Genomic DNA, 20,524 nt, shown 5'->3' with positions numbered 1-20,524 from the left:
TATATAGTAATTCTAGTTTATCTTGTAGTGGTTTTATCTTATTTATTGAGAAAATGATTATCTCTATATTATGGTTACTTTGTATTACATTTTCTAATTTTTGGGTAATCTTTTCACTTCCTTTAATCCAGGGTGTTGTTTTTCTTACTTTATTATTTACTCTTTTTGCTCCTAATTTTTGTTTACACGGGGTAGTAAACCACCAATGTGTTTTTGTTATAATATGTGGGTATAATTTATCTAAAAATGACATTCCTAATAATATATCTTTATTTGTGAATTCGTAACTATATATTTCTTCTATGGTTAATATTTTATCCCATATTTGTATTTTTATATTTCTTGCTTTATATGTTATCATACTTCCTTCATTATTAAATCCTGTTACTACTATGGGGGTTTTTAGCTTTTCCCATTTACTTTTTGGTAAACAATTATGTCTACACATATTAGCTTCTGCTCCTGTATCCACCATAGGTGTATAATATCTATTATAATATCCTTCTACTATTATTTTTGCAAGTATGTATATCTTTGGCATTATATCAAAGTTCTTTTTATTATTATTTTCTTATTTTCATAACTTATTGTTAATTGCCTATCTTCTAATTTATATGGTTTGACTTTTTCTAACCATTTTATCCCTAGTGTAATATTTTTATCTCCTTGATATATTTTAAAATTTATTAATATTGGTATTCCTCCAATAATAAATTCTTTTTCAGTTGTTTCTTCGTTTTTTCTTAACGCTTTTGGTAGTTCTGAATTTTGTTATTCTATTGTTACTATCTCTTGCTCTGGTATTATTTCTCTTATAACATAATTCTCTTCCTGCCCTGTATTTATTAGTATTAAATATTTTCTTTGGTCCATTATTCTTGTTATATAATAATGATGTGGGTTTATTTCTTCTATTTTTTGTTCTATTAATTTTTGTGGAGTGGTATATTTATTCTTTTTGATGTACTTCTTGATGTACTTCTTGTTGACGTTTCTGGCATTTCATTATTTATTCGTTTTGATGTGCTTAATCTTTCTTTTACTATTTCTAAATCTTCATCCATGTCTATTTCTGTATAACTGTAATCATTGTTGTCTATAACTGATACTATTCTTTCGAATGGATTTTCTATTTTTATTTTATTTATTTTATTTTTAGGTGTTATCTTATGTTTTGTTGTTAAGACATATAGATTTTTACATCTTGCTGTGAATATTTTACTTCCTGGTGCTAATTCTATTCCAGACATTTTCCAGTATAATACTAATGATTTATCTATATTTTTATCATCTACTGCTACTGAATAGTTAGCACTTACTATAAATTTAAATTTTTGGTATATTAAGTTACCTCTTACAGCACTTATTATACTCTTTTCTATAGGTTGTACAATCCTATCATCTGTCAAGTATATTTCTATAGGGGTATCTATTCCTTCCCTAAAACATGCTTTTATTAGGATCTCCGTTCCTCCTAAGTGTACATATTTTATTGGAGTTTTTGCTTTTATATCTTGTATTTCTTTATTTAGTAGTCTTTTATTTAAAATTGGTATTTGTGCTTTACCTTTGATGTATTTACAATCTATTATATGTTCTCTTTGGCTTACTACATAGTATTCTTCTTTTTGTCTTTTAAACCAATTCTTTATTGTTGGTACTTCTAATATTTTGTCTATACTTAGATCCAATTCTTTTCCTTTCAAATATATTAGCGTCAAATATTATTTTTTGTTCTGAAGATTGTTCATCTTGGTGTTCTTCTTGTTGTATAATTTGTATATCTTTTTCAGTCATAATTTTCTTCATCTGATTCTTCTATATCCTTGTTTATTTCATTTTCAGAGAACTCATTTTCTGATATCTCATATATGCTGTCTTCACTGCTTAATTCATAATCTACATATTCTATTTGTGTATATTTATCATTATCAATTAGTATTTCGGTAATTTGTTTCTTCTTTGGGTTTTTTGGTAATTTACAATCTTTGGCTAAGTGTCCTAGCTTTCCACAATTATAGCAAGTACATTCTGTTAGTTTTTTCTTTTTCCTATATGGTTTTTTATGTTTATAATTTTTTACATAATATCTTCTTCTTGGTTTCCTATATTTATATTTTGAATATTTTGATTTAAATTTCTTATTCTTTCCTTCTTTTTTGTAATATTTATCTGTGCATCCAAATTGGGGTGCTATTCTACTTTTGCAACATGCCAAATTTTTTACTAATATTTTTTCCATTTTCATGTTTTCTTTATATTTTTCACATAATTCTATAAACCAGTTTTGTAGAAATTTTATCCTTGCTCCTAATGTATCTGCTAGTCCTGCTTCGTTCCAATTTTTTATTATTTTTTAGCTAAAGGGTTCTGGTAATTTTTTAAAATATAATTTTCTTATCTCTTTACTTTCATCTGGACTATATGTTCCTTTATAATAATAGTCTCTAAATGCACAAGTATATTCATCTATATAACACATATTACATATTGCTAATTTTGTCATTAAATTTCTATTTGTAATTTTTTCTTTATTTTGTTCTTCTACTTCTGTTGTCATACTACTAAATTCATTTCTTATTGCTATTTCATATTTATTTAATATATCTGTAACTGTTGTTGTAGTTGTACCGTCAAGTTTTTTATTACTCCTTAATGTGTCTAAGCTTTCACTTGATAAATTTTGTAACCATAATTTTACAGTTCCTATTAATGTTCTTTCTATATATCTTGGTGTTTCCGCTATTGTTATTTTATTATCTATTAGTTGTTTTGAGATATATCCTATCCATAATTGTATTGTTTTATTTATATCTGCTACACAATCTAGATCTAAAAAATTATATTGTTCAGTTATCTGTCTTGGTGCCCATTTCTTATTTAACCTTTTATCCCATAATGTTTTGTTTCTGTCATATGCATCATAACTTACTCTGTAATAGGTTGAGTTTAATTGTTTTGGATTTTTTATTCCTGATATGCTTGGTTTACCTTCGTTCATATCTCCTGTATTTATTTCTGGGTTTATTTTTATCTTTTCTATTTTTTCTATAAGTTCTGTGTATGTTTCACTTGTTTCTGAATAGTTTTCTCCTAGTTCTGTGTCTTTATCACTTTGGTCATTTATTTCGTTTATACTTATTTTTGATGGACTATCCTGTACTTCTTCTAACTGTAATTTAAATCTTTCTATCTCATTTGTTAGTTTTAGTTCTTCTTCTTCTTCTTCTTTACGTTTTTCCTTTTCTTTTAGTTTATTTGCATACATCTGTTTTAGCATCTCTAATTCTTTTTCTAATTATGTTATTTTAGTGTTTTTTACTTCCTCTATCTGTTGTATTTTTTCTTTAGCTTGCTGTTGTATTTCTTTAATCTCTCGTTTTTATCTATTTTTTCGTTTTCTTTTGTTATTCTAACCATGGCGGTTAAACTATCCTCTAGTTTTACAGTTTCTTTTTCTAACATTAAGTTTAGGTTATTTCCTATTTTTTTATATCTTCTTCCTAAGTTGGAAAATATTATTGTTATTTTTAATCCTTCTGGATTCTCATATGTTTTCTCTTCTAATGCGAATTCTTCTTTATTCATCTTTTATCCTTTAGATAACAAACATATTTATATTCTGTTTTAGATATTATATCGATTAATTTGGACAGCCTAGCTTTGTTTATTTTTGTGATACTTAAGTATTCATATTCTATATATAGTTTCTTTAGTTTCTTCCTAATTTTCTGTGATTTCTTAGTTATTTTGATTGTTTCACTGTTTTGCGGGTTTGTACTATTAATGTCAGTGTTATTTTTCATAATTTGCTTTTAATATAAATGTTTATTTTTCATCATATAGTATTTCCGCTGGTGCTGTATAGAATTTTATTAAGATAAACTTGAAAGTTACCAACACAGAAAAGAAATAACACTGAGAAATATAGAAACCATGGATATATGTATCAACAGGTATACATCTCAGTATTAATATGAACAAATCAAAAATTGATAGTTACAAATATTTTAAGTACTGGTTAGAAATTCTAAAACATATAAATATGTCAAAAATAATATTAGAAAAAAATATAAAAGAATATCAAAAAACTAAAGATATAAATACTTAGAATACACACTTGAAAATATATAAGAAATTTCAGGGTTAATTTCGTCAGCTGCAGATAATCATGAAAAAGCATTTAATTCCACAACTACAATAAGATGAACTCAAACAACCCCCCACCCCCAAAAATGGTATCAGAGCTATGAAAAATAAATATTTATATTAAGAAGCAAATCATGAAAAATAACACTGACATTAATAGTACAAACCCGCAAAACAGTGAAACAATCAAAATAACTAAGAAATCACAGAAAATTAGGAAGAAACTAAAGAAACTATATATAGAATATGAATACTTAAGTATCACAAAAATAAACAAAGCTAGGCTGTCCAAATTAATCGATATAATATCTAAAACAGAATATAAATATGTTTGTTATCTAAAGGATAAAAGATGAATAAAGAAGAATTCGCATTAGAAGAGAAAACATATGAGAATCCAGAAGGATTAAAAATAACAATAATATTTTCCAACTTAGGAAGAAGATATAAAAAAATAGGAAATAACCTAAACTTAATGTTAGAAAAAGAAACTGTAAAACTAGAGGATAGTTTAACCGCCATGGTTAGAATAACAAAAGAAACGAAGAAATAGATAGAAAACGAGAGATTAAAGAAATACAACAGCAAGCTAAAGAAAATATACAACAGATAGAGGAAGTAAAAAACACTAAAATAACAGAATTAGAAAAATAATTAGAGATGCTAAAACAGATGTATGCAAATAAACTAAAAGAAAAGGAAAAACGTAAAGAAGAAGAAGAAGAAGAAGAAGAAGAAGAAGAAGAACTAAAACTAACAAATGAGATAGAAAGATTCAAATTACAGTTAGAAGAAGTACAGGAGAGTCCATCAAAAATAAGTATAAACGAAATAAATGACCAAAGTGATAAAGACACAGAACTAGGAGAAAACTATTCAGAAACAAGTGAAACATACACAGAACTTATAGAAAAAACAGAAAAGATAAAAATAAACCCAGAAATAAATACAGGAGATATGAACGAAGATAAACCAAGCATATCAGGAATAAAAAATCCAAAACAATTAAACCCAACCTATTACAGAGTAAGTTATGATGCATATGATAGAAACAAAACATTATGGGATAAAAGGTTAAATAAGAAATGGGCACCAAGACAGATAACTGAACAATATAATTTTTTAGATCTAGATTGTGTAGCAGATATAAATAAACAATACAATTATGGATAGGATATATCTCAAAACAACTAATAGATAATAAAATAACAATAGCGGAAACACCAGGATATATAGAAAGAACATTAATAGGAACTGTAAAATTATGGTTACAAAATTTATCAAGTAAAAGCTTAGACACATTAAGGAGTAATAAAAAACTTGACGGTACAACTACAACAACAGTTACAGATATATTAAATAAATATGAAATAGCAATAAGAAATGAATTTAGTAGTATGACAACAGAAGTAGAAGAACAAAATAAAGAAAAAATTACAAATAGAAATTTAATGACAAAATTAGCAATATGTAATATGTGTTATATAGATGAATATACTTGTGCATTTAGAGACTATTATTATAAAAGAACATATAGTCCAGATGAAAGTAAAGAGATAAGAAAATTATATTTTACAAAATTACCAGAACCCTTTAGCTCAAAAATAATAAAAAATTGGAACGAAGCAGGACTAGCAGATACATTAGGAGCAAGGATAAAATTTCTACAAAACTGGTTTATAGAATTATGTGAAAAATATAAAGAAAACATGAAAATGGAAAAAATATTAGTAAAAAATTTGGCATGTTGCAAAAGTAGAATAGCACCCCAATTTGGATGCACAGATAAATATTACAAAAAAGAAGGAAAGAAAAAGAAATTTAAATCAAAATATTCAAAATATAAATATAGGAAACCAAGAAGAAGATATTATGTAAAAAATTATAAACATAAAAAACCATATAGGAAAAAGAAAAAACTAACAGAGTGTACTTGCTATAATTGTGGAAAGCTAGGACACTTAGCCAAAGATTGTAAATTACCAAAAAACCCAAAGAAGAAACAAATTACCGAAATACTAATTGATAATGATAAATATACACAAATAGAATATGTAGATTATGAATTAAGCAGTGAAGACAGCATATATGAGATATCAGAAAATGAGTTCTCTGAAAATGAAATAAACAAGGATATAGAAGAATCAGATGAAGAAAATTATGACTGAAAAAGATATACAAATTATACAACAAGAAGAACACCAAGATGAACAATCTTCAGAACAAAAAATAATATTTGACGCTAATATATTTGAAAGGAAAAGAATTGGATCTAAGTATAGACAAAATATTAGAAGTACCAACAATAAAGAATTGGTTTAAAAGACAAAAAGAAGAATACTATGTAGTAAGCCAAAGAGAACATATAATAGATTGTAAATACATCAAAGGTAAAGCACAAATACCAATTTTAAATAAAAGACTACTAAATAAAGAAATACAAGATATAAAAGCAAAAAATCCAATAAAATATGTACACTTAGGAGGAACGGAGATCCTAATAAAAGCATGTTTTAGGGAAGGAATAGATACCCCTATAGAAATATACTTGGCAGATGATAGGATTGTACAACCTATAGAAAAGAGTATAATAAGTGCTGTAAGAGGTAACTTAATATACCAAAAATTTAAATTTATAGTAAGTGCTAACTATTCAGTAGCAGTAGATGATAAAAATATAGATAAATCATTAGTATTATACTGGAAAATGTCTGGAATAGAATTAGCACCAGGAAGTAAAATATTCACAGCAAGATGTAAAAATCTATATGTCTTAACAACAAAACATAAGATAACAGCTAAAAATAAAATAAATAAAATAAAAATAGAAAATCCATTCGAAAGAATAGTATCAGTTATAGACAACAATGATTACAGTTATACAGAAATAGACATGGATGAAGATTTAGAAATAGTAAAAGAAAGATTAAGCACATCAAAACGAATAAATAATGAAATGCCAGAAATGTCATCAAGAAGTACATCAAGAAGTACATCAAAAAGAATAAATTATACCACTCCACAAAAATTAATAGAACAAAAAATAGAAGAAATAAACCCACATCATTATTATATAACAGGAATCATGGACCAAACAAAATATTTAATACTAATAAATACAGGGCAGGAAGAGAATTATGTTATAAGAGAACTAATACCAGAACAAGAGATAGTAACAATAGAACAACAAAATTCAGAACTACCGAAAGCGTTAAGAAAAAACGAAGAAACAACTGAAAAAGAATTAATTATTGGAGGAATACCAATATTAATAAATTTTAAAATATATCAAGGAGATAAAAATATTACACTAGGGATAAAATGGTTAGAAAAAGTCAAACCATATAAATTAGAAGATAGGCAATTAACAATAAGTTATGAAAATAAGAAAATAATAATAAAAAGAACTTTGATATAATGCCAAAGATATACATACTTGCAAAAATAATAGTAGAAGGATATTATAATAGATATTATACACCTATGGTGGATACATGAGCAGAAGCTAATATGTGTAGACATAATTGTTTACTAGAAAGTAAATGGGAAAAGCTAAAAACCCCCATAGTAGTAACAAGATTTAATAATGAAGGAAGTATGATAACATATAAAGCAAGAAATATAAAAATACAAATATGGGATAAAATATTAACCATAGAAGAAATATATAGTTACGAATTCACAAATAAAGATATATTATTAGGAATGCCATTTTTAGATAAATTATACCCACATATTATAACAAAAATACATTGGTGGTTTACTACCCCGTGTAAACAAAAATTAGGAGCAAAAAGAGTAAATAATAAAGTAAGAAAAACAACACCCTGGATTAAAGAAAGTGAAAAGATTACCCAAAAATTAGAAAATGTAATACAAAGTAACCATAATATAGAGATAATCATTTTCTCAATAAATAAGATAAAACCATTACAAGATAAATTAGAATTACTATATAATGATAATCCACTCCGAGGATGGGAAAAACATAAAACAAAAATAAAGATTGAACTAATAGATGAAAGTAGCATAATAACACAAAAACCTTTAAAATACAATTTTAATGATTTAACAGAATTTAAAATGCATATAAAGGAATTATTAGACAATAAGTACATACAAGAAAGTAATAGTAAACATACTAGCCCGACATTTATAGTAAATAAGCATAGTGAGCAAAAACGAGGAAAAAGCCGTATGGTTATAGATTATAGAAACTTAAATGCAAAAACAAAAACATATAATTATCCGATACCAAATAAAATACTAAAAATCAGACAAATACAAGGATATAACTATTTTAGTAAGTTTGACTGTAAATCGGGATTTTACCATTTAAAACTAGAAGATGAATCTAAAAAGTTAACAGCATTCACAGTACCACAAGGATTTTACGAATGGAACGTATTACCTTTTGGATATAAAAATGCACCAGGTAGGTATCAACATTTTATGGATAATTACTTCAACCAATTAAAAAATTGTATAATATATATAGATGATATATTGCTATATTCTAGAACAGAGAACGAACATATAATACTACTAGAAAAATTCATACACATTGTAGAAATATCAGGAATAAGTTTAAGTAAAAAGAAAGCAGAAGTAATGAAAAATCAAATAGAATTTTTAGGTATACAAATAGATAAAAACGGGATAAAAATGCAAACCCATGTAGTACAAAAAATAATTAACTTGAATGAAACACTTGATACAAAAAAGAAGTTACAATCATTTTTAGGATTGGTTAACCAAGTAAGAGAATATATTCCTAAATTAGCAGAAAACTTAAAACCATTACAGAAAAAATTAAAAAAGGACATAGAATATCATTTTGACGAAAAAGATAAAATACATATACAGAAGATAAAAAATATGTGTAAAAAATTACCAAAACTATATTTTCCAGATGAAAAGAAACAATTTACATATATTGTAGAAACTGATTCTAGTGATCACAGCGACGGAGGAGTTCTAAAATATAAATATGATAATGAAAAAATTGAACACCATTGTAGATATTATTCCGGATCATACACGGAACCACAATTAAAATGGGAAATAAATAGGAAAGAACTATTTGGATTATATAAATGTTTGTTAGCATTTGAGCCATATATTGTTTATAACAAATTTATAGTAAGAACAGATTATACACAAGTAAAATGGTGGATAACTCGGAAAGTACAGGATTCAGTAACTACAAAGGAAATAAGGAGACTTGTATTAAATATACAAAATTTTACATTTACAATTGAAGTAATATGAACTGACAAGAATGTTATTGCAGACTACCTATCAAGACAAAGGTACCCAAACAGATGAAAGCCAAGAATCAAAAGACATATTTACATTCCTTACTACTCTATCCTTACAGATGGAGAGTATGGGAAAAAGATTACAACAGCTAGAAAGTCAGCAGCATGACTATAAAAATGCGGAGCTAAGTCGATCGGAAGACTCTAAACTTCCAGAGGTAGAAGGAGACGTTGGGAAACTCCAAAAAACCCATAACACAGTTGCTTTATATACAGCTGCAGGTACAAGCAAACAAGTTAGCAAAAAGGCATATAACAATGTAAACCTAAATACCGTATTTGATAAGCCATTTACATCAAAAAAGCCAAGAGAAGCAATAGTTATAGCCCCACAAACTTCAACCTATGCTAATAGCCTACACCACAACAAAAAGGTATATAACCATATTACTCAAACATATAATGAGAATATATATAAAATCCAGACATTTCTGAACCTAAACCCTAGATCAACAACTACGACAGATCCAACACAAGATTATGTAACCCAAAAACTACATGGATATAATAGGCTTATAGCCCAGCCAAAAACAAAAGCAAACCTAGTAAAAACATGTTACAACTACGGACTACTTAGCACAGTATATACCCATGACAGAGAAGAAATAATTGGAATACCAGAGCTATACAAAGCATTTGTCACCTTCAAGAGAATTACAAAAGGCAACCTATTCTTCATCAAATTCTATACAGCACCAGCGGAAATACTATATGATGAAATAAAATCCATAATACAGGTGATAAAGATAGGACTAACACGAGATATGATAATACCAGAAGAGATAGAGAAACAACCCGAGATACAGAAAATGGAGATACCAAGTTTCTATGCTAATAAAAGAATAATTGGTATAGCAACTATTATTCAAGAACTAGCTAACAATTATCTACAAGGAAATGCTATCTGGAGCTACTATTCCAGAGACCAGTTGATGATATATGCCAACTCGAAGGAACTACGACAAGGAGATATGGATGAAGTCCAGAAATGGATTTTATCATTATTAAAACCAGAAATGCAACCAACTACCAGAGCATTGAAAAAAGAATTTATTTCAAACGAGTTATTAACAAGATACTGCAAACTAGTAGGACACAAATATCCAGACCACATATGTTCAAAGTGCAACGGAGATGATAACTATGTACCAGAAGTCCAACTAGAATGAAGGTATCAACAAGAAGACAAAAGAAGAAGACAGCTACTGGAAACATATAATGTAAAGTAAATAGTACTAGTCGCATTCATGAACAGTAAAGGTCGTTCATGAATAGTAAGAATCATAAAGTAAATAGTATATGTCATAATCATGAACAGTAAAGGTCGTTCATGAATAGTAAGAGTCATGTAAAAAAGTCGTAAAGTAAATAGTATATGTCATAATCATGAACAGTAAAGGTCGTTCATGAATAGTAGGAGTCATTTGTAAACAGTAGGAGTCGTTTTAATTTTCTTTATATAGAATGTAAATCCGAGGAAGGAAGGATATCCTCAGACATCCTCATCCTCACTCTCTCTCTTATCTTCTCTCAATAAAATATCTAATTATATACAAACTTCTGAAAGCTATGGAGCATTCAAACGAGTTACAAAACCAGGTAAGTTTATTCATAATCATGTTTAACTAAACTCATATATTCCTTATAATCTCTTGAATATCATAATTGTTTATCATGTTATAGTACTGTTATAAAGAACATCTTGAGAAAGTTTGCCTGTCTAATAATGCTGAGAGTAGTTAAGCCCAGACTATGCCATCCTAAAGTGGAAACCAGTAGGCAAGGAAGCCGTTTAGGGGAGTACACAGAGTTGAGGCGCTGTTAGGGAAAATGATTGAAGCATGAAAAACATGGTAGTGACCAGAAAAGATTGTTCAGTATAACTTATTAAAATATGATAAACTCTATGATAAACAAAGAGGTTAGAGGGAATATGTTTAGTAAACACATGATAAGGATAAATAATAAATCTAAATGAACAACCACACGTATTTATTAGAAGAAGATATTGACTACAAAATACTTATGTTATATATCTTTAAGAGACTTAATAACGATGTTAAAAGAAAAATTTACGATATTTTAATTACTTTTGAAATAATATATGTAATGGAACAAGCATTTACGGAACTAATTGTATCACATGAAATAGATATATTAGATCTATATGAACTAGATTTATATTCAGACTAATGATCACATATCAAGTTAATAAAATCTGTTTATAAATGAAACATAACACTTTTCATTATATAAGATTCTATAATACCCAGAAATGGAAACTTTATATAACATCTCAGTATTAATATGAACAAATCAAAAATTGATAGTTACAAATATTTTAAGTACTGGTTAGAAAATCTAAAACATATAAATATGTCAAAAATAATATTAGAAAAAAATATAAAAGAATATCAAAAAACTAAAGATATTAAATACTTAGAATACACACTTGAAAATATAAAAGAAATTTTAGGGTTAATTTCGTTAGCTGCAGATAATCATGAAAAAGCATTAAATTCCACAACTACATAAAATAGATCCTATGAAAAATAAGATGAACTCAAACAACCCCCCCCCCCCCCAAAATCTTAATCGATACCATTTTGGGGGGGTTTGCTTGAGTTCATCTTATTTTTCATAGGATCTAGTTTATGTAATTGTGGAATTAAATGCTTTTTCATGATTATCTGCAGCTAACGAAATTAACCCTAAAATTTCTTTTATATTTTCAAGTGTGTATTCTAAGTATTTAATATCTTTAGTTTTTTGATATTCTTCTATATTTGTTTCTAATATTATTTTTGACATATTTATATGTTTTAGATTTTCTAACCAGTACTTAAAATATTTGTAACTATCAATTTTTGATTTGTTCATATTAATACTGAGATGTATACCTGTTGATACATATATCCATGGTTTCTATTTTTCTCAGTGTTATTTCTTTTCTGTGTTGATAACTTTCAAGTTTATCTTCATAAAATTCAATTTCATTTTCTATAGTTAATAAAGCTTTATTACGTAATTTATTATATTTAATAATATCTTTGCAGGTTTTAATATTGTATTTAACACAATCTATTTTTCTATTTATGTTACTGAGGTTTTTAAGAAGTTTCCATTTCTGGGTATTATAGAATCTTATATAATGAAAAGTGTTATGTTTCATTTATAAACATATTTTATTAACTTGATATGTGATCATTAGTCTGAATATAAATCTAGTTCATATAGATCTAATATATCTATTTCATGTGATACAATTAGTTCCGTAAATGCTTGTTCCATTACATATATTATTTCAAAAGTAATTAAAATATCGTAAATTTTTCTTTTAACATCGTTATTAAGTCTCTTAAAGATATATAACATAATTATTTTGTAGTCAATATCTTCTTCTAATAAATACGTGTGGTTGTTCATTTAGATTTATTATTTATCCTTATCATGTGTTTACTAAACATATTCCCTCTAACCTCTTTGTTTATCATAGAGTTTATCATATTTTAATAAGTTATACTGAACAATCTTTTCTGGTCACTACCATGTTTTTCATGCTTCAATCATTTTCCCTAACAGCGCCTCAACTCTGTGTACTCCCCTAAACGGCTTCCTTGCCTACTGGTTTCCACTTTAGGATGGCATAGTCTGGGCTTAACTACTCTCAGCATTATTAGACAGGCAAACTTTCTCAAGATGTTCTTTATAACAGTACTATAACATGATAAACAATTATGATATTCAAGAGATTATAAGGAATATATGAGTTTAGTTAAACATGATTATGAATAAACTTACCTGGTTTTGTAACTCGTTTGAATGCTCCATAGCTTTCAGAAGTTTGTATATAATTAGATATTTTATTGAGAGAAGATAAGAGAGAGAGTGAGGATGAGGATGTCTGAGGATATCCTTCCTTCCTCGGATTTACATTCTATATAAAGAAAATTAAAACGACTCCTACTGTTTACAAATGACTCCTACTATTCATGAACGACCTTTACTGTTCATGATTATGACATATACTATTTACTTTACGACTTTTTTACATGACTCTTACTATTCATGAACGACCTTTACTGTTCATGATTATGACATATACTATTTACTTTATGATTCTTACTATTCATGAACGACCTTTACTGTTCATGAATGCGACTAGTACTATTTACTTTACATTATATGTTTCCAGTAGCTGTCTTCTTCTTTTGTCTTCTTGTTGATACCTTCATTCTAGTTGGACTTCTGGTACATAGTTATCATCTCCGTTGCACTTTGAACATATGTGGTCTGGATATTTGTGTCCTACTAGTTTGCAGTATCTTGTTAATAACTCGTTTGAAATAAATTCTTTTTTCAATGCTCTGGTAGTTGGTTGCATTTCTGGTTTTAATAATGATAAAATCCATTTCTGGACTTCATCCATATCTCCTTGTCGTAGTTCCTTCGAGTTGGCATATATCATCAACTGGTCTCTGGAATAGTAGCTCCAGATAGCATTTCCTTGTAGATAATTGTTAGCTAGTTCTTGAATAATAGTTGCTATACCAATTATTCTTTTATTAGCATAGAAACTTGGTATCTCCATTTTCTGTATCTCGGGTTGTTTCTCTATCTCTTCTGGTATTATCATATCTCGTGTTAGTCCTATCTTTATCACCTGTATTATGGATTTTATTTCATCATATAGTATTTCCGCTGGTGCTGTATAGAATTTGATGAAGAATAGGTTGCCTTTTGTAATTCTCTTGAAGGTGACAAATGCTTTGTATAGCTCTGGTATTCCAATTATTTCTTCTCTGTCATGGGTATATACTGTGCTAAGTAGTCCGTAGTTGTAACATGTTTTTACTAGGTTTGCTTTTGTTTTTGGCTGGGCTATAAGCCTATTATATCCATGTAGTTTTTGGGTTACATAATCTTGTGTTGGATCTGTCGTAGTTGTTGATCTAGGGTTTAGGTTCAGAAATGTCTGGATTTTATATATATTCTCATTATATGTTTGAGTAATATGGTTATATACCTTTTTGTTGTGGTGTAGGCTATTAGCATAGGTTGAAGTTTGTGGGGCTATAACTATTGCTTCTCTTGGCTTTTTTGATGTAAATGGCTTATCAAATACGGTATTTAGGTTTACATTGTTATATGCCTTTTTGCTAACTTGTTTGCTTGTACCTGCAGCTGTATATAAAGCAACTGTGTTATGGGTTTTTTGGAGTTTCCCAACGTCTCCTTCTACCTCTGGAAGTTTAGAGTCTTCCGATCGACTTAGCTCCGCATTTTTATAGTCATGCTGCTGACTTTCTAGCTGTTGTAATCTTTTTCCCATACTCTCCATCTGTAAGGATAGAGTAGTAAGGAATATAAATATGTCTTTTGATTCTTGGCTTTCATCTGTTTGGGTACCTTTGTCTTGATAGGTAGTCTGCAATAACATTCTTGTCAGTTCATATTACTTCAATTGTAAATGTAAAATTTTGTATATTTAATACAAGTCTCCTTATTTCCTTTGTAGTTACTGAATCCTGTACTTTCCGAGTTATCCACCATTTTACTTGTGTATAATCTGTTCTTACTATAAATTTGTTATAAACAATATATGGCTCAAATGCTAACAAACATTTATATAATCCAAATAGTTCTTTCCTATTTATTTCCCATTTTAATTGTGGTTCCGTGTATGATCCGGAATAATATCTACAATGGTGTTCAATTTTTTCATTATCATATTTATATTTTAGAACTCCTCCGTCGCTGTGATCACTAGAATCAGTTTCTACAATATATGTAAATTGTTTCTTTTCATCTGGAAAATATAGTTTTGGTAATTTTTTACACATATTTTTTATCTTCTGTATATGTATTTTATCTTTTTCGTCAAAATGATATTCTATGTCCTTTTTTAATTTTTTCTGTAATGGTTTTAAGTTTTCTGCTAATTTAGGAATATATTCTCTTACTTGGTTAACCAATCCTAAAAATGATTGTAACTTCTTTTTTGTATCAAGTGTTTCATTCAAGTTAATTATTTTTTGTACTACATGGGTTTGCATTTTTATCCCGTTTTTATCTATTTGTATACCTAAAAATTCTATTTGATTTTTCATTACTTCTGCTTTCTTTTTACTTAAACTTATTCCTGATATTTCTACAATGTGTATGAATTTTTCTAGTAGTATTATATGTTCGTTCTCTGTTCTAGAATATAGCAATATATCATCTATATATATTATACAATTTTTTAATTGGTTGAAGTAATTATCCATAAAATGTTGATACCTACCTGGTGCATTTTTATATCCAAAAGGTAATACGTTCCATTCGTAAAATCCTTGTGGTACTGTGAATGCTGTTAACTTTTTAGATTCATCTTCTAGTTTTAAATGGTAAAATCCCGATTTACAGTCAAACTTACTAAAATAGTTATATCCTTGTATTTGTCTGATTTTTAGTATTTTATTTGGTATCGGATAATTATATGTTTTTGTTTTTGCATTTAAGTTTCTATAATCTATAACCATACGGCTTTTTCCTCGTTTTTGCTCACTATGCTTATTTACTATAAATGCCGGGCTAGTATGTTTACTATTACTTTCTTGTATGTACTTATTGTCTAATAATTCCTTTATATGCATTTTAAATTCTGTTAAATCATTAAAATTGTATTTTAAAGGTTTTTGTGTTATTATGCTACTTTCATCTATTAGTTCAATCTTTATTTTTGTTTTATGTTTTTCCCATCCTCGGAGTGGATTATCATTATATAGTAATTCTAATTTATCTTGTAGTAATTTTATTTTATTTATTGAGAAAATGATTATTTCTATATTATGGTTGCTTTGTATTACATTTTCTAATTTTTGGGTAATCTTTTCACTTCCTTTAATCCAGGGTGTTGTTTTTCTTACTTTATTATTTACTCTTTTTGCTCCTAATTTTTGTTTACACGGGGTAGTAAACCACCAATGTGTTTTTGTTATTATATGTGGGTATAATTTATCTAAAAATGGCATTCCTAATAATATATCTTTATTTGTGAATTCGTAACTATATATTTCTTCTATGGTTAATATTTTATCCCATATTTGTATTTTTATATTTCTTGCTTTATATGTTATCATACTTCCTTCATTATTAAATCCTGTTACTACTATGGGGGTTTTTAGCTTTTCCCATTTACTTTCTGGTAAACAATTATGTCTACACATATTAGCTTCTGCTCCTGTATCCACCATAGGTGTATAATATCTATTATAATATCCTTCTACTATTATTTTGGCAAGTATGTATATCTTTGGCATTATATCAAAGTTCTTTTTATTATTATTTTCTTATTTTCATAACTTATTGTTAATTGCCTATCTTCTAATTTATATGGTTTGACTTTTTCTAACCATTTTATCCCTAGTGTAATATTTTTATCTCCTTGATATATTTTAAAATTTATTAATATTGGTATTCCTCCAATAATTAATTCTTTTTCAGTTGTTTCTTTGTTTTTTCTTAACGCTTTTGGTAGTTCTGAATTTTGTTGTTCTATTGTTACTATTTCTTGTTCTGGTATAACATAGTTCTCTTCCTGCCCTGTATTTATTAGTATTAAATATTTTCTTTGGTCCATTATTCCTGTTATATAATAATGATGTGTGTTTATTTCTTCTATTTTTTGTTCTATTAATTCTTGTGGAGTGGTATAATTTATTCTTTTTGATGTACTTCTTGATGTACTTCTTGTTGACGTTTCTGGCATTTCATTATTTATTCGTTTTGATGTGCTTAATCTTTTTTTTACTATTTCTAAATCTTCATCCATGTCTATTTCTGTATAACTGTAATCATTGTTGTCTATAACTGATACTATTCTTTCGAATGGATTTTCTATTTTTATTTTATTTATTTTATTTTTAGCTGTTATCTTATGTTTTGTTGTTAAGACATATAGATTTTTACATCTTGCTGTGAATATTTTACTTCCTGGTGCTAATTCTATTCCAGACATTTTCCAGTATAATACTAATGATTTATCTATATTTTTATCATCTACTGCTACTGAATAGTTAGCACTTACTATAAATTTAAATTTTTGGTATATTAAGTTACCTCTTACAGCACTTATTATACTCTTTTCTATAGGTTGTACAATCCTATCATCTGCCAAGTATATTTCTATAGGGGTATCTATTCCTTCCCTAAAACATGCTTTTATTAGGATCTCCGTTCCTCCTAAGTGTACATATTTTATTGGATTTTTTGCTTTTATATCTTGTATTTCTTTATTTAGTAGTCTTTTATTTAAAATTGGTATTTGTGCTTTACCTTTGATGTATTTACAATCTATTATATGTTCTCTTTGGCTTACTACATAGTATTCTTCTTTTTGTCTTTTAAACCAATTCTTTATTGTTGGTACTTCTAATATTTTGTCTATACTTAGATCCAATTCTTTTCCTTTTATTTGTTCAAATATATTAGCGTCAAATATTATTTTTTGTTCTGAAGATTGTTCATCTTGGTGTTCTTCTTGTTGTATAATTTGTATATCTTTTTCAGTCATAATTTTCTTCATCTGACTCTTCTATATCCTTGTTTATTTCATTTTCAGAGAACTCATTTTCTGATATCTCATATATGCTGTCTTCACTGCTTAATTCATAATCTACATATTCTATTTGTGTATATTTATCATTATCAATTAGTATTTCGGTAATTTGTTTATTCTTTGGGTTTTTTGGTAATTTACAATCTTTGGCTAAGTGTCCTAGCTTTCCACAATTATAGCAAGTACATTCTGTTAGTTTTTTCTTTTTCCTATATGGTTTTTTATGTTTATAATTTTTTACATAATATCTTCTTCTTGGTTTCCTATATTTATATTTTGAATATTTTTATTTAAATTTCTTTTTCTTTCCTTCTTTTTTGTAATATTTATCTGTGCATCCAAATTGGGGTGCTATTCTACTTTTGCAACATGCCAAATTTTTTACTAATATTTTTTCCATTTTCATGTTTTCTTTATATTTTTCACATAATTCTATAAACCAGTTTTGTAGAAATTTTATCCTTGCTCCTAATGTATCTGCTAGTCCTGCTTCGTTCCAATTTTTTATTATTTTTGAGCTAAAGGGTTCTGGTAATTTTGTAAAATATAATTTTCTTATCTCTTTACTTTCATCTAGACTATATGTTCCTTTATAATAATAGTCTCTAAATGCACAAGTATATTCATCTATATAACACATATTACATATTGCTAATTTTGTCATTAAATTTCTATTTGTAATTTTTTCTTTATTTTGTTCTTCTACTTCTGTTGTCATACTACTAAATTCATTTCTTATTGCTATTTCATATTTATTTAATATATCTGTAACTGTTGTTGTAGTTGTACCGTCAAGTTTTTTATTACTCCTTAATGTGTCTAAGCTTTCACTTGATAAATTTTGTAACCATAATTTTATAGTTCCTATTAATGTTCTTTCTATATATCCTGGTGTTTCCGCTATTGTTATTTTATTATCTATTAGTTGTTTTGAGATATATCCTATCCATAATTGTATTGTTTTATTTATATCTGCTACACAATCTAGATCTAAAAAATTATATTGTTCAGTTATCTGTCTTGGTGCCCATTTCTTATTTAACCTTTTATCCCATAATGTTTTGTTTCTATCATATGCATCATAACTTACTCTGTAATAGGTTGGGTTTAATTGTTTTGGATTTTTTATTCCTGATATGCTTGGTTTATCTTCGTTCATATCTCCTGTATTTATTTCTGGGTTTATTTTTATCTTTTCTGTTTTTTCTATAAGTTCTGTGTATGTTTCACTTGTTTCTGAATAGTTTTCTCCTAGTTCTGTGTCTTATCACTTTGGTCATTTATTTCGTTTATACTTATTTTTGATGGACTCTCCTGTACTTCTTCTAACTGTAATTTGAATCTTTCTATCTCATTTGTTAGTTTTAGTTCTTCTTCTTCTTCTTTACGTTTTTCCTTTTCTATTAGTTTATTTGCATACATCTGTTTTAGCATCTCTAATTCTTTTTCTAATTCTGTTATTTTAGTATTTTTTAGAACTGTGAACTACTATTGTTGTGTGAAATGTAATTATCTGGTGGGATCGGGTTGCGCACCGCAACACGAAGTTATAAGGTGTGGGTTGTGGTGATAAGGGTGACCGAGGTAATAAGGGTGGCCAAGGTAATAAGGTTGGAAAGTAATCGAAATCACTATTGAAACGAAAATATGTGAAAATTGTGAAATCATTGATGTGATAATGTTGAAGGGCAAAAGGAGAGATTGTGAAACTTGTTTGGCTTTGATGGTTTCTTTCACGTGCATTTGATCGTTGATTCTATTGATGTCTGTTACTTGTGTGTTATTTGATTTTACTTGGGGTGAAGTTTGTTTATACATACCAGTACAATTCAAATGTACTGACGTCCCTTTTGCCGGGGGCGCTACATTCGTGTTATGATTGTAGGTGGTTCTAAAGCAGGTACTCCAGTCCACCGGCAGTAGCACCTCCTCCACTTTCCGTCAGCTGTATTGGTGAGCCCCTTTCCTCTCGGGGCCCTGCGTGGCCCATGCCGTTTTTCTTCCCGGAGTCTTATTGTGGTATTTGTGTAAGGTATAGTCAGAGCCTTGTTGCCGGCATTTCCGTATTATTCTGCAGTTGTATTTAGAGGCTCAGTAGACAGGAAATGTGGGTTATGTACTTATGTATTTTGGGCAGTATAACTTGTAAACCACGCTAAGTAACTATGTATGTTATGTAAATCTCGTAAAAATGTGTTTAAATTTATAAATGGCTATTTCACTTGGTTAATGGGTAATGGAAACGCAGGGTATCACGTGGAATAGGAAAGGCACCCTGGTCCGCTTTGCTGGGGCCTACCCGGTCGAGCGCCGGTCGCGCCCCTCGGTTTTTGGGGCGTGACAGAAGCGATTAGTGACCGCAGGTGCGAGTTTTCTTAGCAGGCTTAACAATCAAGGGTTATAGTGTTTTTCACATTGTTTTGAATTGCGAGCTCGGACTAGGACGATTTTT

At 28.0% G+C, this 20,524-nt stretch overlaps 2 protein-coding genes across 2 annotated transcripts; one reads left to right on the top strand and one right to left on the bottom strand.

Moving 5' to 3' along the window:
* The first annotated feature begins 9,529 nt into the window (after positions 1-9,529).
* On the top strand, positions 9,530-10,940 carry LOC142162117 (uncharacterized). Its single transcript, XM_075218428.1, has 2 exons — positions 9,530-10,398; positions 10,934-10,940. Exons 1-2 carry the CDS (start codon positions 9,530-9,532, stop codon positions 10,938-10,940), a joined length of 876 nt encoding a protein of 291 aa, XP_075074529.1.
* Positions 10,941-11,957: 1,017 nt separating this feature from the next.
* LOC142162116 (uncharacterized) lies at positions 11,958-14,811 on the bottom strand. The gene is made up of 2 exons (XM_075218427.1): positions 13,943-14,811; positions 11,958-11,961 (listed from the first exon to the last, which is right to left on the bottom strand). Exons 1-2 carry the CDS (start codon positions 14,809-14,811, stop codon positions 11,958-11,960), a joined length of 873 nt encoding a protein of 290 aa, XP_075074528.1.
* Positions 14,812-20,524: the final 5,713 nt, after the last annotated feature.

The sequence above is a fragment of the Nicotiana tabacum genome, chromosome 7 (assembly GCF_000715075.1).
Source record: "Nicotiana tabacum cultivar K326 chromosome 7, ASM71507v2, whole genome shotgun sequence".
NCBI classification, from domain to species: Eukaryota; Viridiplantae; Streptophyta; class Magnoliopsida; order Solanales; family Solanaceae; genus Nicotiana; species Nicotiana tabacum.
This window is presented reverse-complemented; position numbering and strand designations above follow the sequence as displayed.

What these genes read in the sequence shown, in the direction of transcription:
- LOC142162116 (XM_075218427.1), bottom strand. Translation starts at nt 14,811, where the DNA reads ATGGAGAGTATGGGAAAAAGATTACAACAGCTAGAAAGTCAGCAGCAT.
- LOC142162117 (XM_075218428.1), top strand. Translation starts at nt 9,530, where the DNA reads ATGGAGAGTATGGGAAAAAGATTACAACAGCTAGAAAGTCAGCAGCAT.